The 23,648-nt window shown below is 42.6% G+C and overlaps 1 protein-coding gene across 4 annotated transcripts in view; it reads left to right on the top strand.

Annotated features, from left to right (window-relative positions):
• The window catches only part of TANC1 (tetratricopeptide repeat, ankyrin repeat and coiled-coil containing 1), a 294,220-nt gene that overhangs the window by 265,552 nt on the left and 5,020 nt on the right, over positions 1–23,648 (top strand). For all 4 annotated transcript variants that reach the window (XM_033945447.1, XM_033945446.1, XM_033945448.1 and 1 more), the window contains 5 exons: positions 8,506–8,629; positions 10,054–10,229; positions 13,992–14,124; positions 16,143–16,234; positions 18,598–18,744. In XM_033945447.1, the coding sequence (XP_033801338.1) occupies positions 8,506–8,629; positions 10,054–10,229; positions 13,992–14,124; positions 16,143–16,234; positions 18,598–18,744 (672 nt within the window). The remainder of the gene's footprint in view (positions 1–8,505; positions 8,630–10,053; positions 10,230–13,991; positions 14,125–16,142; positions 16,235–18,597; positions 18,745–23,648) is intronic.

Below are 23,648 nucleotides of genomic sequence, written 5' to 3'. Positions count from 1 at the left end.
AGGGCAATTATTGACTAGAAAAAGGAATCTACAAATAGCTGCGTCTTGAGTAGTTTCCTGAACGTGCCCTTTTCACGACAATTTCATATTTGGCCCACAAGGGAGTTCCATATTTTAACTAGCTGTAAATTGGACACTAGCCAAATCTTGCCTATAATTGGAGGTCATTGACACTAACTGACACCAGTTTGCAGTTGTGCTTGCAACTACTTTTAGTCGCTGTTCTATAATCTGGGTACATAAGTCCTGCGGTGCACATCCTCAAAGACAGCATTGACATAGGAGGGGCATGGGCAGGTTAGGAGCGTGCCCAGAATATGCACACTTAGAGTACAGAATACCTACATTTACATGCCCAGTTTGCACGTTTAGGTACCTGCATTTACACCAGCCTCTGAGCTGGTGTAAGTGGGGGTGCCTAAATAGTTTAGCTTTTTAATAGTTTAATATACCACCCTTTACATTAAAGCATAAGAATAGTCTTACTGGGTCAGACCAATGGTCCATCAAGCCCAGTAGCTCGTTCTCACGGTGGCTAATCCAGGTCACTATTACCTGGCCAAAACCCAAGGAGTAGCAATATCCCATGCTACCGATACAGGGCAAGCAGTGGCTTCCCCCATGTCTTTCTCAATAACAGACTATGGACTTTTCCTCCAGGAACTTGTCCAAACCTTTCTTAAAACCAACTACGCTATCCGCTCTTACCACAACCTCTGGCAGTACAAAGAAAAGCATCATAAAATTATAGAGATTATTATTAAAAGGGAACAGACATTTAAAAATAAAATCATATGGTTATTGGCATAGATGGCTGAAAACCAGAGAAGCCAGGGTTAAAATCTCACTGAAGGTCCTTGTGAACTTGAGCAAGTCACTTAACCCTCCATTGCCTTAGGTACAAACACAAATATTAAGCTTTTTGGGAACCAGGAAATACCTATTGTACCTGAAGATAACTAACCTTGAAGTGCTACTGATGTGTAAGTTAAATCTAAAAAAAAAAAAAAGTATACAAAGGTAAAACACATTCAGTTATTAAATCTACAGAAAAACATAAAAGAAGGCAAAAGCTGCCTGCCAAGTCTCAGACTGGTAACCACTCAGCAAAGAACAATGGGGAAAACATGATTCTAGTGCAATGTGTCTAGTGGTCCTGAATTCTAGGGTTATGGACCTGAACCCACAAGTTGCTTGCAGGATGCTGTCAATCAGTCATCTTTTGAACTCCACCTACTTCCCAGGGCGCTGCTCCTGCCCCCTCATGGTTTTTTTTTCTGAAAGCAAGTTGCTCAGAAGCAGCTATCTTGGATTTTAAATTATCTTTTTTTCTAAAGCCTCCATCTGCCTCAAAATCCCTCAATTTTACTTACAATCGAGAAGGATGAACCCCTCAGGTCTTCCTATCCCATTTCATGCCAGGTTTGCGCTAGATAACCTGCCAAGGAGCATCAACTTGCACTTGCGGGGGAGAGGTAGGAGCCTTGGACTCGGCTTCCTCAGAGTTCTCCATGGCTGGAGATCCATAGGAGGCGCATTCCCAAGGTGCATTAGCCAATTGCAGACATGCAATGGCCGTGGAGCCCAGGAAGTCTAGCAGGGGGTCCCTGCTGGGGTCCTCAAGATCCCCAGTACAAGACTTCACCCTGGATTTTGTGAGCCTTATGTGGAATGCCTATTTGAACTACTGATGGTTCAGTGCAATGGAGGCGGTAGCGCAGGGGATCTCCCTTCAGCATGCACTCCAACCAGACGAGGACACAGAGATGGACTAGGAGGTTCAGTCTGATATTGACTGGGAGGATGGAAAGTCCAGTTCTATGCCACTATTGTCCCAGGATGCAGTTTCTGTGGTAGTCTGGTTCTCTGCATGAGAGCAGCAGTCAAGAAGCGGTAGTGGCCCTGGACCAGCAGGAAGACCCCATGATGCACTAGCTATTAAAAGCCTCTGTGCTCTCAGGCATTATTTCTACCTCACTATGAGAATTGAAGTTGGAAGTTCCAGCCCCCTCGTCGTAGTACTCAATTATGAGTGTCTCAATTGCTCCGACCATGTTCTTTCCCTCACATCCAGACATCACAAAGTTAGTCATGGATCACCAGGAGTCACCAGAAGAGTCCTTGCGAATGGCTAAGACTATGGCCAAGCTTTACCTGGTGGTTCCAGATTTCCAGCACCTGTTTGTTCAGCCAAAATGTAATGTAATGTAATTTATTTCTTATATACTGCTACATCCGTTAGGTTCTAAGCGGTTTGAAAGAAAATATACATTAAGATTATAAATGAGAAGTAAGAAGGTACTTAAAAAATTCCCTTACTGTCCCGAAGACTCACAATCTAACTAAAGTACCTGGAAATTAATAAAGAAGAGAAAATAAAGATGGTTGAAAAAAGAAAAATTCTATGTGACTTTATAGGATGGAAATTAAACTGACAGTGAAGAACTGTATGAAAAATACATACGGAATGCAGTTAGAGAGGGTAGGTTACAATCTATTTATGGTATTTGTTTAATTGGAAGGTGTTAAGGTGGGTAATTTGGGGGAAGGTTATCTGAAGGTAGGTGAATCTTCTGGAGGTAAAAGAGGAGGGATTAAGATATTTGGATGAATTTTTTGAAAAGCAGGGTTTTGATTTCTTTTCTGAATGTTTTGAAGTTGTCTGATATTGTCATAAGATTGGAGATGGAATGGTTGATTTTTGCTGCTTGTGTTGCTAGAAGGTTGTCAAACATTTTCTTGCGTTGTGTGCCTTAGAGTGGGGGGAAGGCGAAAGGGTTCAATCCAAAAGTGGATTCGCTAGTGGCGCAGGTCACAAAATGAACCTCCTTGACTAGTGAAGGAGGTGTGATGTTAAAGGATACTCATGACTGTAAAGTTGATGTAGTTCTCAAGCAGCAATTTGAAGTTTTGGCCCTAGGGTTATGGCAGAAAATATGGCTTTCTTTTTGGCATGTGTTTGCTAACCCCATCTATCTCAAGTCCTGGCCTTGGAGAAAAATGGAGATCCCCAAATGCTCCTATCTGGGGTGGATTATGTAGCAGATGCTCTGTATGATATCATTAAAATTATGAGCAAAGTGTCAACTTATGCTATCTCTGCCCTACACATGCTCTGGAACAGACGATGGGCAGGGGATTCAACCTCTAAAGCCACACTAAGCAGGCTTCCTTTTCAAGGGTAGATGCTATTTGTCAAGCGTTTGGATTACTTGTTGGCCCTAAGGCCTTGCCAGACAGCAGACCCCAGGTGACTCAGTATGAGCCTTGGGAATGTTCGAGGCTCTCAAAGATTCCATCTTTATGCAGTAGGCCAAGTTGACAGAGGTCCTGTCAAGAATCATAACAGAGGTTCAGCAAGGGTAGCAGACAGCAAGCTTCTGGCTCTCATTTGTTTATTCATTCATTCAATTTTCTATACCGTTCTCCCAGGGGAGCTCAGAACGTTTAGATGGATTTATTCAGGTACTCAAGCAGTTTTCCCTGTCTGTCCTGGCAGGCTCACAATCTAATGTACCTGGGGAAATGGGGGGATTAAGTGACTTGCCCAGGATCACAAGGAGCAGCGTGGGTCATTGGACATTGGCTCAGCATAAGAACATAAGCATTGCCTCTGCCGGGTCAGACCAGGGGTCCATCGCGCCCGGCAGTCTGCTCCCGCGGCGGCCCTCCAGGTCCATGACCTGAAAATGTTCCCTACCTAACCTAAAAAGTCCATACCCTATTTGCTCAGTGTCCTGTGAGGTAAACCTCTATCTGTATCCCGTTATTCCCTTCGCTTCCAGGAAGTCATCCAGTCCCTTTTTGAACCCCAGAATTGTACTCTGGCTTATCACCTCTCCGGGAAGCGCGTTCCAGGTGTCTACCACCCGTTGAGTGAAGAAGAACTTTCTTGCATTCGCTTTGAATCTGTCTCCTCTCAGTTTTTCTGAGTGACCTCTTGTTTTAGTTGCCCCTGCTAGTCTAAAGAATCTGTCCCTCTCCACCTTCTCTATGCCTTTCATGATTTTATAAGTCTGTATCATGTCCCCTCTCAGTCTCCGCTTTTCCAGGGTAAAGAGCCCCAGCCTGTCTAACCGTTTGGCATATGAGAGGTTCTCCATACCCTTTATCATCCTCGTTGCTCTCCTCTGGACCCTCTCGAGTATTGCCATGTCCTTAAAATGGTCCATAAATCAACTGGAACTCAGAGCCAGTTGACTAGTGCTTCAGGTACTGGAGATGTCTCTGGAAGACAAGGCAGTCAGAGCCTTCTTGGACAATGAGGCTGTGGTGGTCTATGTCAACAGGCAAGGAGGCACCAGAAGTGCCTCATTACGCCTAGAAGTGCAACTCCTATTTCATTGGGCCAAAGCTCATTTGCAGGCCCTCTCAGCCATGCACATAACAGGAGTGTAAAATGTGCAGGACAACTTTCTCGGTTATCAGACTCTCAACCTGGAGGAATAGTCTCTCTCACCCACAAGTGTTCACCTCCATAATTTAGCAGTGAGGGCATCCACAGATGGATCTGATGGCCTCGGCTATAAACACAAAGGTGGATCGCTTTTACAGCCAAAGATACAAGCCCCGAAGTGTGGAGTTGGATGCATTAATCCAACCATGGCAGGAGAAAGGACTCTTGTATTTGTTTTCCCTGTGGCCCATGCTAGTGTGAGTCATCCACAGGATTGCGAGTCAGACGGGTTTGGTAGCCCTAGTGGCACCCGATTGGCCCCATAGACCAATGTGCAGACCTAGTTTGCCTCCATAGGGACAATGGCCTCAGACTGCCAGTCCAAGTGGATGTTCTCACTCAGGGGCCAGTCCTTATCAAGAATCTGGAACATTTTGGGCATTATTGCTCTTGAGCGGGCATCCCTGACAAGCAAGGGTTATTCAGACATGGTCATTTCAACTCTGCTTAGAGCTAAAAAGCCATTGACAGTAGCAGCCTATGCCAGGATCTGGAAGTCCTTTCAGCACTGGTGTGCTGTGGATGATGTAGAGCCCATATGAGCTCTGATTTCTGTACTCCTATTTTTACACGAGGGATTCAGAAGGGCCTGTTGGTTGGATCACTGAAGGTGCAGATAGCAGGCTTTTCCTGTTTCCAAGCTTGGGGGAAAAGATGCTCTCTGACTCTTCACCCAGATGTCGCCTGGTTCATTAAAGGGGCTCTTTGGTTGTGCCCTCCGGTGTGTCTCCCTTTCACTTCCTGAAATCTTAACAAAGTCTTAGTAGAGCTCCGTATTAGCTCTTACAGGAGGCTTCCCTTCTAGATCTTACAGTTAAAACAGTGTTTCTGGTGATGATTATGTCAGCGAGACAAGTTTCCAAGTTAATAATTTACAGAAACAGGGTACTCCTTGTGCACGGTTCTGTCTTGGCCTTCCACTCGGCCTGCCCGCTTTTCACCCTACAGTGTCTAAGAAAAAGGATAAAGCATTGCATATGCTGGATGTCAAGCGAGTGCTTCTCCAGTACCTAAAAGTTACCAATGAATTTTGCGTATCGGATCACCTGTTTGTTCTGACTAGAGAATGACACGGTGACGGTTTACCCGCGGCCACCGAATTTAGACCGCGGGTCACCGCCGAAAACGGGGAAGAAAAATAATAGTCGCTGCGGTGACGGGGACAAGGTCATTCACCGACCGCGGAAACGGTGAATGACTTTGTCCCCGCAGGCCAATGTCCCCCCTTCTAAGAACCGCTATTCACCCGTGTTTCACCGTGTTCGTGAACAGACACAAAATGGGACATATAGTTTAAGAACTCCCTTTCCCTTTCTTTCTCTCGCTCTTCCTCCCCCCCCCCCATAGCACCACATCCCCCCCTCCATCTCAACCCCCACCAGCCCTACCTCCGAACTTGTTTTCGAGATCACCGGCCTGCGACGGCCCCGGAGCTTTCCCTCTGCCGCGCCTGCCCTCCCGGAAACAGGAAGTTCCGTCAGAGGGGGGGGGGGAGGGCGGGAGGCGAAGCTGCGTCAGAGGAGGGCGGGACGTCGGTGCGGGACGTCTTCAAGGTTGGGTTTTAGGCGAGGTGTAGGAGTTTCGGCGACCCGCACGCTATCAAAGAGCCGCTGCTGCTCAGTTTCGGTGACAGCGAAGAGTACGAAGGTAGGATGTGGGGAGTTTGATAGTATGGAAACGTTTAGAGGCTGGGGATTAAGAGGGCGAGAGAAAGTTAATTTCCGGACTGTCCAGCTTTATTTTACTGTTTGGGGGTTGGTTTGTTTTTGCAATTTAGAATGCACAATTATGTACTATGGGTTTTAAGGAGGGAGGGTGGGAGGCAGTCCGTCTCCCCCTTACAGAACCATTGGTGCTAACTATTTAGGGCAGCTATAGCGCTGCATACTAACAGATAGGTGTGTGCGTAGCCCTTTCCACCTACAGGCAGTAAGATAAATTCAAAATTATTCTTAAACCATTTCTATTTAATGTATGCTATTGGAAAGAGTAGCTAAGCTAGTCTCTTTTAGTAAGCCATATTAGAGGTTTCAATTAGGACTGTTTTTGTGAAAGGAGAACTAGACTGAATCCAGAGATTGTGGATGATTTGTTGTTCATCCACGGGTTAAAAAATAAGAACTATTAAAAGTACATGTCGTGTTTTGTTTTTGTATAGTTTTTAAGTAATATTAAACAAAGTTTTAAAGTTTTAAAGTTTTTAAGTAATATTAAACAAAGTTTTAAAGTTTTAAAGTTTTACTGAATGTTTCCTTTAAACGTAAATAAAGAAAATTATATAAAATCGTACCCGTTTGAGGCTTTTATGTATGCGACGGTGACGGTGACGGGGCGGTGAATGGGGTTGCAGTGGCGGTGACGGGGCGGTGAATGGGATGGCAGTGGCGGTGACGGGGCGGTGAATGGAATGGCGGTGACGGGGCGGTGCAGAGGATGGTGAGACGGTGACGGGGCGGTGACGGGGACCAATTTTTTCACCGTGTCATTCTCTAGTTCTGACCAGTCTTGTCAAGTCAGGGAGGCCGAGGTCTAAAGCCTCAATTTCCAGATGGATTAAAATGTCCATTTCCTTCATATATGTGGGCTGTGGTAAGCAGTCACTGATCGCATTGAAAGTGCACTCCACTAGAGAAGTCACTACCTCATGGGCGGAGACTTGGGTGGTTTCGCCCAAGGAAATCTGTAGAGCAGCTACTTGGTCTACCCCTCATACCTTTACCAGGTTCTGTAGGGTGGATGTAGCAGCCTGGAAAGATGCCACATTTGGGTCCTCCATTTTGAAGGCAAGCTCAGCGGGCCCACCCTAGACTCCAGGGACTGCTTTGGTATGTCCCTAGCATTCAGGACCACTAGACCACCATTGCACTAGAAAGAAAGATTAGGTTCTTACCTCGATAATCTTCTTTTTTGTAGATGTGTCTAGTGGTCCTAAAGCCCTGCCCTGTCAGTGGGCTTCGTCTGCCTTCTGCCTTAAGATCAGTCTGAATTTGGAGAATTCTCTGCCTCTCAAAGGAACTGAGGATAAAAAAAAAAAGGAAAATACTTAAGAAAGTAAAGTCTGGTTTAAGTCTCTGTTTGATAGCAGGATATGTGAGTAGCTATAAGTTCTATATAAGATTAGTGCTGGTTTGCTCAGTTTTTTGTATTTGTTTTGATCAGTTACTTGAATGTTATAATGTTAACGGATATGTTGGTTACAGAGCAGAATAGAATTGTAGTGTCAGAGATGTTTCCCTCCTTCTAGTTAAGTCTGTCATTACAGCATTTTTTAATTGCTTTTGTACAAACTGAAGGGGCAGGAGCAGTTCTTTGGAAAGGGGGTGGAGTTCAGAAGATGATTGACAGCATTCTGTAAACAACTTGTGGTTTCAGATGCATAACCCTAGCATTCAGGACCATTAGACACATCTTCAAGATAGATGATTATCTTTCTTTATTTTACTGAAGCTTGGGTATGAGAATTCAAAGAACAGGTAGATTGGAAAAGAATTCCTTACTGAAGGTGCCAAATAACAGGTGGTAGTATGTCAGGTCAGCATGAGTTTAATTATGTTTGGTGAGAAAATGAGAGGGACATCACTGAGGATTTAAGAAGGTGAAAAAGAGAGTATGCAACCAGCAGATCTGAGATATAGGCTGGGGATATTTTAGGTAAAGCCTGGTGAACTGATGACATGGTTTTGACTATATAGCAGGAAGAGAAATGTAACCAGTGGTGGTCTATCTAAAGATATCTATCAAATTCCTGGAACTGCAGAAAAGTTTATATCATTTGAAAATGTCTTTTTGCTTGGAGACTTATTCAGTCTAGAATAAACAGAATTACAATAATCAAATTAATTTAGAATCGGTATGTGAGTGAGTATCTTCCAAGGAGAAGCTGAACTCAATGTATCTACATAAGGGCAGAAAAATTATTTCTTTAGCAATGTTTACTACTTGTGCTCAAGATTTTACCTTCAAGGGATAATAGCATCTTTGTGATAATGTCTCATAATTCTTTTATATGTATGAAATAAAGCATAAACAAAAAAAGACTTGTTTTTCAGATTGCTAGACTACTTCTAGAAAATGGGTGTGATGTTAACATGAGTGACAAGCAAGGCAGGACACCCCTTATGGTAGCTTCCTGTGAGGGACACTTAAGTACTGTGGAATTCCTACTTTCAGAGGGTAAGAATCTTGTGGACAGTTTTAAATTAATATGTAATCATTTTGTTGAAGTTTCTTTCTAAGATGAAAGCAGGGGTTTAAAAAAAAATGTATTTTGAACATAACATATACGATTTTCATCCAAAAATTGGCAAGAATATTAAGTGTCTTGTTGTGAAGACATCTATTGTGTACATCATGGTATTTCAAAAATGCACGGTAGTCACTAATATTCTGCCTTGCTCAATTATACACAACAAACAAAGCGAGAGAGAACTTACCTTCAAAGCATAAGAGCAAACGGGAAAAAAGGCAACAGAGTCTAAGGAACATAGAATAACTTGTCCCCTGATGAAGGCATCTGTTGATGCCGAAACCTGGATCCTTGTTGAGACTTTGTTATAATAAAGCTTACAGTAACAATGCTGGGCACTTTACAGCATTTACAGTTTTTTTTCGCGCTATAAGACGCACCCTAAATTTAGAGGAGGAAAACAAGAAAAAAAAATTCTGAATCAAATTGTATACTAATATATACCCGGTACCTTTAAATTCCATCCCAGACCCCCCCCCCCCAATCAATAATCACTTTTACATATCTCCCTCCCCCGGCACCTTTAAATTCCGTCCCAGCCCCCAGGCACCTTTAAATTCCATCCCAGGCACCTTTAAATTCCATCCCAGGCACCTTTAAATTCCATCCCAGGCACCATTAAATTCTGTCGCAGCCCCCCGGCACCTTTAAATTCTGCACAACTATCTATGGATTTGTTTCCCCTATTTTGTATTCACTCTCAACTTAGGGCTCCTTTTAAAAAGCCATGGTAGAGGTTTCAACCGCGGGCCAGTGAGGTAAATGCTTCAACGCTCATAAGTATTCTATGAGCATCGCAACATTTACCTCACCAGCCCACGGTAGAAACCTCTACTGCAGCTTTGTAAAAGCCACCATTAATCTAGTCTAAGTATTAATTACAGTGCTAACCCTCAGCTAGTGGCTATATCCCCAGAACTTCTTCTGGAACCTTGCATTTACCCCAGAATTTGACAATTGGATGTTGCAGTTGTACAATGGCCAACTCTTCTCCCCCACCCCCAAAGCTCTGTAACATTCCCAGCTAACCCAAGATTTGAGGGCCAATAATCAAACTTGGTTCCTTTTTACACTAGGCACTAGTCTGGACTTTTGAATAGATTTTTCCATTTTTTAAAATTCTACATATAATGAAAATGTTTCTAAAATTCATTTTCTAATATTTGATAGTTGGCTTATAGCAGAATATTTATGGCTATTTGATATTCTAAAAAAAATTTGATTTTTACCGTTGTCCAGCTACTTGATCATTTAAAACTGGAATTGTCATGATTGATGTAGGACTTTTCAGTTTGTTTAAAAATTATAGACCAGCAGTGTTTATTATCTTGATATATTTGATCTATTGAAGGAGCAGCCATAGAGTCATTGGACAAAGAAGGACTATCATCGTTAAGTTGGGCCTGTTTGAAGGGTCATAGATTAGTGGTGCAGCGCTTAGTGGAAAGAGGAGCAACAATAGATCAAACAGACAAGAATGGACGAACTCCCTTGGATTTAGCTGCCTTTTATGGAGATGCAGATATTGTAAGTAATATTATTTTCAAATCTTTTGTGCCTACGTTCATTTTTAAGCTTTAGTACCTGAAATAAATTTGAGGTTGTAGAAAATACAGTTACTTACCGTAACAGGTGTTGTTATGAGACAGCAGGCAGATATTCTCACATGTGGGTGACGTCATCCATGGAGCTTCGGCACAAACAGTAAACAGTGCACTGGCACTTTAAGAATTCAAACCCATGACCTTTAGACAATGAAAGCAGTGCTTTAAACCAGTGTTCTTCAACCACCGGACCGGTGCTGGTCCGCAGAAATTTCCTGCAGTCCACAGGGCCGGCACGTGCATCGGGCTCGAGACAGTGTTCTTCATCTGCCAGTCTGCGGTGCGATCGATGCGACATTATCTTCTGGCTGGCTCCCTCTTCCTCATTGCCGCAGTGCCATGGGTAGCGGTTCCTACACCTGTTCTGCGCCTGAACTGGAAGCCCTTCTCTCTGATGTCATAACGTCAGAGGGAAGGCTTCCAGGTGAGGCGTGGGACATGCAAGGAGCTGTTGCCCGCGGCTTTGTGCATTACGGCAGTGAAGAAGAGGGAGCCAGCCAGAAGATGACACCTGGGGTGGTATAAAACAGCCAGGCAGGAGAAGGCCAGAAGGTAAGGAACCTAATTGAGGCACAGCATGGAGAGAGGGAGACGACAAATGTAGAGGGAATGATTTTATTTTTGAATTTAGTGATTCAATTGTGTCAATTTTGAGAATTTGCATCTGCTGTTTGTATTTTGCACTGTTCAGGGAGAAATGCATTTTTTTATTTTTCTCTGGGGTTGTACTGCATGCAGAGTCTTGCATCTTAGGGTTGGTTGGTTGGTTTGTATAAGTACTTTTAGTTTTTGGTCCCATATTTGCATAAGGGTTATCTGTGTTCTGGTAGGAATGAATGTTGAGAAGCATACAGTGTGCTTTGTGTAGTTTAATTTTGTGGTTAACCATTATGTGTTGTTAATAAGATTATATTGTGTGTATATATGAAAAATGAATGGGAAAAATAGTATTACAATTAGTACTATTATAGGGGCGGGGTCTGGGGTGGAGATTGGGTGGGGTCTGGCCCGCGACTTAGCCTGTGTTTTGGATTTCAGCCCCTTAATGTGATTGAGTTTGACACCCCTGCAATAGACCTTGCCAGAGTAGAAAAGCTATGTTTGTGCAATACAGAAACAAACACGCCAGTAAGCAGAACAGTGTCCGAGGGGGGGAGATTTAAAGCGATTTTGTAGAATAGGAGATTTGGTTGGTTTTGTTGCAATAAACTCCATAATTACTTTCAAATTTAAATCTACAAAGCAGGACTATGACAAGAGTTATGCTATATATCAGTGTCCATTGGTATAAAAAGGTTGAAGAACACTGCTTTAAACCATTGAGTTAGAGCTGCTTTCTTCAGGCGACTGTGATATGATACCTGAGGAGATCATACCTTAGCAGATCCCTAAGGTATCATATCACATTACTGGTTCAAATCCACTCACTCCCTATCACAGGAGAAAAATAAATAACAAGATTAAACAGATTTTTTTAAAAATAGTGTGGTGCAAGCATTTCACAATTATATTGAATAACAGCATAAAATCACCATTCTAATAACGTTATAATAATAAAAAATTATAATGTTAAGGACATTGATTGCACACAAGAACAGGGGAAACAAATCCACAAAACTCAAAAAAGCAAAACCAAAGTGGAATTGTCCAATCAGAATGGTGCACAAAAAAGTGTCTTCCAACTCATCTGATGAATTCAGTATCTTTATTTATCCAAAGTAACTCAATGACTCGACCTGTACACGTTTCGGCCTCCCGGCCTGCATCAGGAGTCTTAGGAGTCTTTGGGTGTAAAATGGGGTATGAGGTCTTTTACCAGCCAATCAATCCGTTGCTTTATGATAAAGACCCAGGAGTTCTGTTTGAAGAGGACGGCTGGAGGAGATGATTTCCTTGCAGATTAGTGGAGCATGGGTCTTTATCATAAAGCAACGGATTGATTGGCTGGTAAAAGACCTCATACCCCATTTTACACCCAAAGACTCCTGATGCAGGCCGGGAGGCCGAAACGTGTACATGTCGAGTCATTGAATTACTTTGGATAAATAAAGATATTGAATTCATCAGATGAGTTGGAAGACACTTTTTTGTGCACCATTCTGATTGGACAAGGACATTGGTTGAACATCTAACTTCCACCTAAAAAGCAATTCTCTAACGGACATCTAAAAATATGGACGTCTATCCAACACTGAGCGACGCTGTACATGATTCTCTAATGGACGTCTAAATTTTGCAGAATCGCACCTGCGAGGACTTCCAAACTATGCCTAACTTTAGACGCACTATACAGATTCAGGGCCTTAGTGATTGTGCTGTTAAAAATTAGGATTTAACATTGGTTGAATATATTTTTGTGAATGTTTTTAGAATATATTTTTATGAAAATGCAGATCATTATCACTTCTATTTGTTTGGATACTGCATACAGCTTGACAGTGTCAGGGAAGGCACAATGGTGGTAGTCGGGCCAGGTACACAGAAATGAAACAGGCAGGGTTTGGTTCTTCTCTGAAGAGGAACTATAAGAACATAAGAATTGCCAAACTGGGACAGACCGAAGGTCCATCAAGCCCAGTATCCTGTTTCCAACAGTGGCCAACCCAGGTCCCAAATACTTAGCAAGATCCCAAGGAGTAAAACAGATTTTATGTTGTTTATTCTAGGAATAAGCAGTGGATGTCCCTAAACCATCTCAATAATTGCCTGTGGACTTCTCTTTTAGTAAATTATCCAAACCTTTTTTACACCCCACTAAGCTAACTAATTTCACCACATTCTTCAGTAACAAATTCCAGTGTTTAATTACATGTTGTGTGAAGAAATATTTTCTCTGGTTTGTTTTGAATCTGCTACATCGCATGCCCCCTAGTCCTAGTATTTTTGGAAAGAGTGAACAAGCGATGCACATCTACCCTTTCCACTCCACTCAGTATTTTATAGACCTCTATCATATCACCCCTGAGCTGTCTCTTCTCCAAGCTGAAGAGCCCTAGCCGTTTTAGCCTTTCCTCATAAGGAAGTCATCCCAAACTTTTTATCATTTTCATCACCCTTCTCTGTACCTTTTCTAATTCTACTATATCTTTATTTAGATACGGTGACCAGAACTGCACACATGGGCTCTTCCTGCAAGGCAGTTATCCCCTTAAGAAATGTGTCCATTATCTAATCACTTATACTATAGTGCAATTTCTGGACTAATTCCACATCCATTTTACTGTACAGAGTTTTATTTGCCTTTCAGATCCCAAAGGAAGCTAAATGGCTGCAGACTGAAATACCTTTTATTGCACTAAGTACAGTATTATCTAGGCACTGTGTATTACATAAGCTGTCAGAAGCCAAACATGTGCCACCTTCAATGGATTTCATCTGAAGAGAAGCCATTTGTGGTCTCAGAAACTGATAATGCATTATTTGTGAACAATATCTTCTTCATACACAAGCAGCTTGGCACTTCTGCAGTGTCACAAGTCCAGTGTGCTTTGCTATAGATAATCCATGATAGTTTGGTTCTGGCATTACATAGGTTCACAAAAGGTCTTTCAGGCTGTACTACAGTTTGAACACTCCCACCTCCAAAACTAAAATGGAGTACATGATCACAATGTAAAAATGTAAGTAGTATCCCTTCAGTATTAGCCAAGCTGCTTATTGTGTTTTATACTTTTTTTTGACCTAGGTACAATATTTAGTAGAGAAAGGAGCAATGATAGAGCATGTCGACTTCAGTGGTATGCGTCCACTGGACAGAGCAATTGGATGTCGGAATACATCAGTGGTGGTTACTCTTCTAAGAAAAGGAGCCAAATTAGGTACAGTAAGTTTCAGTACATGCCTTTAAAATAAAGGTGCGTTGCATCGGAATAACGAAACACAATAGCTCTTCTGAATGACCTTATCTTACAGACAGCATTGGATAAATTATACTTGGTGTGTTGTAATAGATTCAACGAAAGCATGTATTATGCTTAATAGATTTCTTTTCAATATAGTCATTAATATAGGCCTCATAAACCATGTTTTAGCCATGTTAGAATCAATCGTCTACTTCCGAGTTGTGCCACATATATTTTTTTAATTGTTTTTTTTTACATTGTATTAGTATTTATAGATTGTCTTCCACCCATTAAAAAAATCTTAGAGCCACTTTCTTTTTCCCCACCCACTGAGGCTAACAGTATATCCATCTCCTTTCTACTTGCTGATCTTCCCATTCAGGTTACTTAAAATGTATCTCAACTTTGTATACCCATGAGGTGTCCTCTCCATACAACATCCTCTTGTGCCTTCTGCATGCTCCTTTCTCTTTTGCAACGATGTCAGCAGCCATACTGGTCTGGAAAAAGGAAGAGATGTGAGGTGATGTGTTGGTGTTGTCAGCCCACATGGGCTGTTAGGCCATCTTCCTCACGGGCAGAGACAACTGGAGGAGAAGAGAGACAGGGAAGATATGATACAGACATTTAAATACTTGAAAGGTATTAATATAGAACCAAATCTTTTCCAGAGAAGAGAAAGTGGTAAAACTAGAGGGCATAATTAGAGGTTGCAGGGAGGAAGACTCAGGAGCAATGTTAGGAAATTCTTTTTCATGGAGAGGGTGGTAGATGCCTGGTATGCCCTCCCGAGGGAATTGGTAGAGAGGAAAATGGTGATGGAATTCAAAAAAGCGTGGGATAAACATAGAGGATCTCTAATTGGACAATGAAGAGTGTAAATTAAAGAGCTAAGGCCAGTACTGGACTGACTTGCACGGTCTGTGTCCCATATATGGTGATTCGGTGTAGCTTGGGCTGGGGAGGGCATCAGTGGGAACTCCACTAACTTGGAACATGAGGATGTTACTGGCCAGACTTTACAGTAGATATCCTGAAAACAACGAGATGGTTGGATAGGCAGGAGTGAGTTTGAACGGCAACTTCAGCATTTAGAACCTAGGACAGTACCAGGTGGACTTTAGTTTATGGCCCAGAAAGAAGAGACAAGTTAATTTAATCATATATTTTAATGGGTATAACTAATGGGCACATTGGATGAACCGTTCAGGTCTTTATCTGCTGTCATTTACTATGTTACTATGTAACTTTGAAGATGCTTTCATGTCCTGAAGGAGCCAAATGAGGCTGAGGAGCCACAAAATGCTGACTCTTGAATTAAGGCCTGTTACTTAGTTTCTTTTAGGGGAAAAGGTCTCTGATATTACGTTGAAATTTATCCAACTTTGTAAAGTTTGCCTACTAGTAATAACGTGTCAATTCATACTAAACCACCGTGATCTGAAATTTTTATTTGGTCATTATACTTGACTCATGGTTGAATGAGGCCACAACTAAAAACAGGAGCAAAGATTATTTTTCTAAGGGTAGGCATTTATTTTATTTACGTAGTCAAACAAGACTTACTTTTTTCTCAATGTAATGATTTTTCAAATGTAACATAATAAATGACACCAGAAGCCCAAATTGGCACAATTGGGTAGATTGGATGGAATTTTTCTACTCAGGTCCAGCATTGCTTCTCCACTCCCCACCCCCAAATAGATTCTTTACGCTATAGAAATAATTAATAATAAAAGTAGTACAGTGGAACCTTGGTTTACGAGCATAATTTGTTCCAGAAACATGCTCGTAAACCAATTTACTCGTATATCAAAGCGAGTTTCCCCATAGAAAGTAAGGGAAACTCGCTTGATTCGTTCCACCTCCCATCCCCCCCGGCCACCAGCACTGCTTCACTCCACTCCACATAAAACGGCTTTCCACCTACCCTAAAGATTCAGCTATTCATCAATGTTATAGTTAATTGATAAAATAATGTGCTCCATTCACAGGAAATGCAGCATGGGCAATGGCTACTTCCAAACCAGATATCTTGATTATTCTACTACAGAAGTTAATGGATGAAGGAAACATATTGTACAAAGTAAGTTGATTCTGTTTTTTTTTGGAGTTTGCTTATTTTTCAGCATTGAATTGTTAATAATGTGAACTAGTCAAACAGGTATTAGTAACGTGACCATTTATTTTTTTTCATCAAAACGGGACATCTATTAATTGTCAGTCCCGCCCTAGCCCCTCCCCAATCCCACCCTAGCCCCACCCACCAATCCTGCCACCAATTTCTTCCATTCATTTTTCATGTACACATAATATCTTATTAATTCATAATGGTAACCATAAAATAAAAAAACCCGACAAAGCATACTATACGCAGAGAAAATGTTAATTATCATTTATATTTGGGGGGTTTTCAAAGATGTCAAGGCAGATGACTTTAAAATATGCAATGTCACCTCAGTAACTATAGAAAAATAGACAAATATAGTGCAAAATATAGACAGCAGATATAAATTCTCAAAACCGACACATTTTGATCACTAAATTGAAAATAAAATCATTTTTCCTACCTTTGCTGTCTGGTGATTTCATGAGTCTCTGGTTGCGTTTCCTTCTGAATGTGCATCCTTTCTTTCATTTCTTTCTTTCTGCACTCAGCCCCAACAATTGTCCTTTTCTATTCCCTCCCTCCCTCCTTCCTTCATATGTCTGTAGTGCCCCCAGTGCTTCCTTCCTATGTCCTTAGTGCCCCTTCCTGTGTCCTTAGTGCGGCAGGGAGGGAGGGGAAGCAATCGCCTGTCCCGTTGGCCCCGCGCACAGCGTTGTGATGCTGTCCCTGAAAACGGGACATTTCGGCGTCCCGAAGCTGTGTGCGAGGACAACAGGACAGGGGATCTAAAAACGGGATGTTCCTGTTCAAATTGGGACATATGGTCACCTTAGGTATTAGTCATCCTGCGGTTCTTTGTTCTTTTGGATCCATGTATGTCACTTTCCATAATATGTCTAGAAAGCAGTGTTCTGATTGTTTCTCACACTGAATTTCTCTCTGCTGTTTTGATTTTTACTCTCGGTCCTAAATATCATGCTCACTAAGTGCCTTCCTAGAGTCAGCAGCCTTCATCCCACTCTCTGGAATTAAAATTCATCTCTGTGGATTTTTTTCCCTATTGATTTTATTTGATAGGAGAGACAAACGTAAGTCACCTAAGCCAGTGTTCTTCAACCGCCGGTCCGTAGAAATTTCCTGCCGGCACATGCATCGGACCCCATTCAGTGCTCTTCAGTTGCCGGTCCACAGTGTGATCGATGCAGCGTTGTCTTCGGGCTGGCTCCCTCTTCCTCAGTGCTGCAGTGTACAAAGCCGTGGGCAGTGGCTCCTGCGTGTGTCCTGCACCTGAACCAGAAGCCTTCTCTCTGATGTCGCAATGTCAGAGGGAAGGCTTCCAGATGAGGTGCGGGACAAGCGAGGAGCTGCTGCCCAAGGCTTTGTGCATTGCAGCACTGAGGAAGAGGGAGCTGGCCCGAAAATAACACCGGGGGCATGCCAGAAGGCAAGGCACAGCATGGAGGGAGGGAAACAACAACAGTAGGGGGAATGATTTTATTTTTTAATTTAGTGATTGATTTACATCTGCTGTCTGTTCAGGAAAAAATGCATGTTTCTTTTCCTCTGGGGTTGTACTGCATGCAGTCTTGCATTTTAGGGTTTGTTTGTATATATTAGTATTTTTAGTTTTTGTTCCTGTATTTGCGTAGGGTTATCTGTGTTCTGGTAGGAATGAATATTGAGAAGCATACAGTGTGCTTTGTGTAGTTTAATTTTGTAGTTAACCATTATGTGTTGTTAATATGATTATATTGTGTATGTGTGTGTATATATGAAAAATGAATTGAAAAAATGGTATTACAATTAGTGCTATTATTGGGGCGGGGTCTGGGGCGGAGATTGGGTGTAGACGGGCGGAGTCTGGCCCACGACTTAGCCCAGTGTTCTTCAACTGCCGGTCCACAGACCGGTGCCAGTCCACAATATAATTATTTTATTTCCACCAGTCCATAGGTGTCAAAAGGTTGAAGAACACTGAACTAAGATGTGAAGCCAGTCATCTGTTGTTTTAATGTCTGATACTCTAAAACATGCTAGATGAAATTTGAAGAAGTGTTTCATCATATTGGTCTGCAAGTTCTGAAGGGAGTGAAGGCTGTGTTGGACAGACCTATGGAAATAAGTGGTAGTAGCAGTTAGCTTGTAATCGTTCTGAAGAAGGGGCTCATTTATCCCTCTGTGTAATAATACAGTATTTAGGTTTTTAATTCCTAAAATTCAAGACTGTAACAATCAATCTTTAAATATTGAAAAAAAAAATTGGGAATGGCTCTTAACATTAAACCAAACATGAATTTTAGGAAAGAAGGTTAAATCCCTTGCTGTTTTTCTCTCCTTAGAAAGGGAAGATGAAAGAAGCGGCACAGAGGTATCAGCATGCCTTGAGAAGGTTTCCACGGGAAGGATTTGGAGAAGAAATGAAGTCTTTCAATGAACTAAGAGTTTCACTTTATTTAAATCTGTCACGTTGTCGCAGGAAAACAAATGTAAGTAACATATGAGGTATGATTTTGACCATGGGCTCCTTTTACGAAGGTGCACTAAGCATTTTAGCGCACCCACCGGATTAGCGCACGCTAGCCGAAAACCTACCGCCTTCTCAAAAGGAGGCGGTAGCGGCTAGCGCGTGCGGCAATTTAGCGCGCCTTTGTAAAAGGAGCCCCATATCCTGCTTTTTGGCAAACTTCTAAAACGAAAAGCAATATCTTGAGACCACTGATGCTTGAATTTATATAGTTACAGCCAGATTCTATATATGGTGCTGGAAAAAATCAGTGCGGAAAAGAAACGCACTTAGCGCTATTCTGTAAACCGCGCCTAAAGTTAGACGCAAGTTATAGAATACATGTAGCAGCTGGCCCCACTGCTAAAATTTAGGCGTGGCCATTTTCACCAACAAAAATCTGGTATAAATGCCTGCGCCTAAACTCTGCATGGGTAGGGAGTATTCCATAACAGTGCATGTAACTTTTAGGAATGCCCATGTCTCCTTTTCAGATCGTGCTTTAGAACAGGGGTGTCCAACCTTTGGCTTCACTGGGCCGCATTGGCCGAAAAAAATGTTTCTGGGGACGCACAAACGTGCAAACGCTTACGTAAGACACAGGAGGGAGCTGGCAAGACGGTAAACACCCAGGGGCAGCAAAGGAAAACAATGCATCGCCCTTGACCAGGGCCACACAAAATACTTCACTGGGCCACAGGTTGGACACCCCTGCTTTAGAATTTATGTGCCCCACTTTGTAGAATATGCTTAGAAAGTTGTATGCGTAAATTCTAATTACTCTACTTCATTTAAGGAAATCTTGTTAACTGAGTCAAGCCCTTTCTGAGGGATGAATCGGTATATAAAACTAAAGATTGGATTGGATTTGGATAATTACTGCCAATTAGTGTTGAAAATTGCTTGTTAGTGGCCAATTATCAGCGCCAATTGGCTCATTAAACTATTAAGTTGCGCACACAATTTGGCGATGCAGCCAAATTTGCACAAGTAATTTTAACCTCCCGGTTCTATATATGGTAACTAATGTTGGATTCGTGGCTTACAAAATGCTACATGCACCACTAGAGGATACCAAAAGGAGAAACTTTATTTATTGATAGCAAATTAAACACACTTGAGCTATCTTAATACATTGAAAAATAATCATTCTTACATGTAGAAGAGAAAATAGCTTCTAATACGTCCTTTTCCATTGGACTTGGATAATTTCTCCATGTGGGTTAGTTTTAAGAACTTAAGAATAGCCAGACCAATGATCCATCAAACCCAGTAACCCGTTCTCATGGTGGCCAATCCAGGTCACTAGTACCTGACCAAAATCCAAGGAGTAGCAATATTCCATGCTACCGATACACGGCAAGCAGTGGCTTCCCCCATGTCTTTCTCAATAACAAGACTATGGACTTTTCCTCCAGGAAATTGTCCAAACCTTTCTTAAAACCAGCTACGCTATCCGCTCTTACCACATCCTCTGACAATGCGTTCCAGAGCTTAACTATTCTCTGAGTGAAAAAAAAAATTTCCTCCTATTGGTTTTAAAAGTATTTCCATGTAACTTCATCGAGTGTCCCCTAGTCTTTGTAATTTTTAACAGAGTGAAAAATCGATCCTCTTGTACCCGTTTTACTCCACTCAGGATTTTGTAGACTTCAATCATATCTCCCCTCAGTCGTCTCTTTTCCAAGCTGAAGAGCCCTAACCGTTTTAGTCTTTCCTCATAAGAGAGGAGTTCCATCCTCTTTACCATCTTGGTCACTGTTCTTTGAACCTTTTCTAGCGCCCCTATATCGTTCTTGAGATAAGAGACCAGAATTGAACGCAGTACTCCAGATGAGGAGCGATACAGGGGCATTATAACATTCTTAGTCTTATTAACCATCCCTTTTTTTAATAATTCCTAGCATCCTGTTTGCTTTTTTGGCTGTCGCCACACTGTGAGTGGAAGGTTTCATCGTATTGTCTGCGATGATACCCAGATCCTTTTTTTGGGCGCTAATCTCCAAGGTGGACTCTAGCATCCGGTAACTGTGATTCAGGTTATTCTTCCCAATGTGCATTACTTTGGCAGGAATGAGCCTCACTGCTAAGCCAGGGTGTGTGGAATAATGATCTCAGTCTCTCAAATTTACTGCTAACCCTTGTTGTAGTACTTGCAGTAAGCCAAAGAGAGCTTCTTTCAGGAGTTCATAAGATGTAATATGGATAGGCAACTTATCCAGATGCACTTGGAAGTTCTTTTTGATCAAGCCTGTGGAATTCAAAATGATGAGAAATATTTCTGTTCCACATTTTTTTTGGTCTCAGACTGCATTTCTTGGATCTTTCCTCTCTCCAGGCAATTCACCGAGCAATTGCCTGGGACTGACACGCTACTGACAGTTCTATGATCAAGGCAGTTCTGGTGTTTTTCTCTTTTACCACTTTATCCAGTTTTCATGCATCCAGCTTTATCAGTCGGGATGGGGATGTCCCAGGCAATGGTATAGTACGGGGTGTGTGGTCTGCCCCCGGACAGTCTTCCTAAGGGTGTGGCAGCAACCCCTCAAACCACTCCTCTCCTTGCCGCATGCACCCCTTGCCTTCCCCCATACCTTTTTGGTGCTCTCTCTGATGTAACTTCTGGGACCTGCGTCTAGAAAGTGATGCTAAAGGGAGCCGACAGTATGGGGCAGTATGCTGCTCATGCCAGAGAAGTTTAAAAGGTTTGGGGAAAGGGAAGGGAGCGCTTACACGGCAGGAAGTGGCAGGGAAGAGCTTTTCCAATTTTTAAGTTTTTATACCGGGTTTTCCCTGAGATAGGGCTCGACTCGGTTTACAATAATTATTTCTTCACTTAAAGCAAGATCAGTATACCAAAATGAGAACATCATTATTTGAATCTTCAATGTAAAGCGTTAGAATCTATTAATGATTTCTGAAACAGTACCATTAAAATGCTGGTTTGGGTAAAATTTTGGTTTATAAAGGCAGAGTATAACTTGATATAGACATGAAATAGAAAAAATTGTTATCTGAAATCCATATAACTATACTTGGGATAAAATAAGCTGTAAAGTCACATACAACCTTCAGTCAGTTGTGTTGTGACATACAGAATCAATTAGAGCTGGTTCAAGCCCTTTGTAAGAACATAAGAATTGCCGCTGCTGGGTCAGACCAGTGGTCCATCATGGCCAGCAGTCCACTTACGTGGCAGCCCCCGAGTCAAAGACCAGTGCTTTAAAATTAGTCCAGCCTCACCTGTGTATGTCCCAGTTTAGCAGGAACTTGTCCAGCTTAGTCTTGAAACCCTGGAGGGTGTTTTCCCCTACAACAGTCTCTGGAAGAACGTTCCAGCTCTCCACTACTCTCTGTGTGAAGAAGAACTTCCTTATGTTTGTACAGAATCTATCCCCTTTCAACTTTAGAGAGTGTAGTTGGACCAAAGTAGAGTGCATTACAGTAATCCAACCCTAATGTTATTAATGGCAACTAGCAGAGGCCATGTGGGTGAGTCGCTCTTCTGGGTTTTTTGTTATAAAGTGTTGTCAGTTCTTCACCAAATATTATATTCTTCTGCTCCACTTGTTTTCCTAATTTGTGGGAAATCTAACGACCAGTAAGAAATTTGTGATCAGCTTGGGGGGGGGGGATGTTATTAACTAGTTTAAAGGAAGATGGGATCCACTATGTGAAATCTAGATTTCCATTGCTGGAAAAAAAATCTATCGAACTCCATTCTGGGAGTGATGAGATCATGTAAGGATCATATGTCATTCAAGAAGTTACTAAAACCACAATTATTCATAGACGCCTTTCTCCGAGTTCAGTGGGGTTTTGATTGTTCCAGGTTTGAATGGTCTCTCTCCCTTCCCTGTCCCCGTCGCCCTCCCCGTACCTTTACGTTGGGAGCAGGAGGGGTGCTCAGTCCCTCCTGCTCTTCTGCTGGCCGGCCATCAGCAATGTGGGCCTTAGGCCATGACCCGGTGCATCATGTGATGCATGGGGAGGGGCCTAAGGCCCTGATTGGCTCAGGCACCTCGAGCTCCTCCCTTGGGAGAGTGCATCATGTGATGCACGGAGAGGGTCCTAAGGCCAATTGGCTCAGGTCCCTCCCAAGGGAGGAGCCTGACGCATCTGAGCCAATCAGGGCCTTAGGCCCCTCCGCATGCATCACATGATGCACCGGGGCAGGGCCTAAGGCTTGTATTGCAGAGGGCGGCCAGCAGTGGAGCAGGAGGGACTGAGCACCCCTCCTGCTCCTGACTTAAAGGTAAGGGGAGGGCGACAGGGATGGGGGACCTGACGGCAGGAGGGAGTGGGCATCCCTCCTGCCATAGTTAAGTTTGTTGGCTACAGCAGCGGGGGGGTGTCTGATGGCAGGAGGGAGTAGGCATCCCTCCTGCCATATTTTTGGGTTTGGGGAGGGGGGTGCGCTTTGTTGGGGATTTTTTTTTTTTCCACTTTTTTTTATTGTGCAGATATTTTGCGTGTCAAATATGCGCAAAATATCTGTGCCATGGAAAAAAAAAGAAAACCTAGGCAGACCAGTCAAAAACCCGGCAGACCTGTCGGTAATACAGTTACCAACAGGTCTACAGCAGTTGGGTTTTTAGAATCGTAAAACCCGATGAAAAATAGCCAAGCAATGTAAGTGAATCAATCACTTGGCTATTTTGCATGGGGTTTTACTAATTTGCATGGCCGGATTGGAAAATGGGTGATCGAGGGGGGAAAATGCACGGTGGGCCGTTTTTCGAATCGGATCGGTTAGCAGCGATCGTCGCTTAAACCTGTGAAAACAAGTTTAGCGACGATCGCTGACTTTAGTGAATCGAGGCCTTTCTCTTTGTATCCCTTTCCCTCCCTCATGCATTTTCCTTATGTGCCCATGTCCTAAGCTTC

Source organism: Geotrypetes seraphini, chromosome 5 (assembly GCF_902459505.1).
Source record: "Geotrypetes seraphini chromosome 5, aGeoSer1.1, whole genome shotgun sequence".
In the NCBI taxonomy this organism is placed as follows: Eukaryota; Metazoa; Chordata; class Amphibia; order Gymnophiona; family Dermophiidae; genus Geotrypetes; species Geotrypetes seraphini.
Note: the sequence above shows the minus strand (reverse complement) of the source record. Positions and strands in the feature narration are given on the sequence as shown.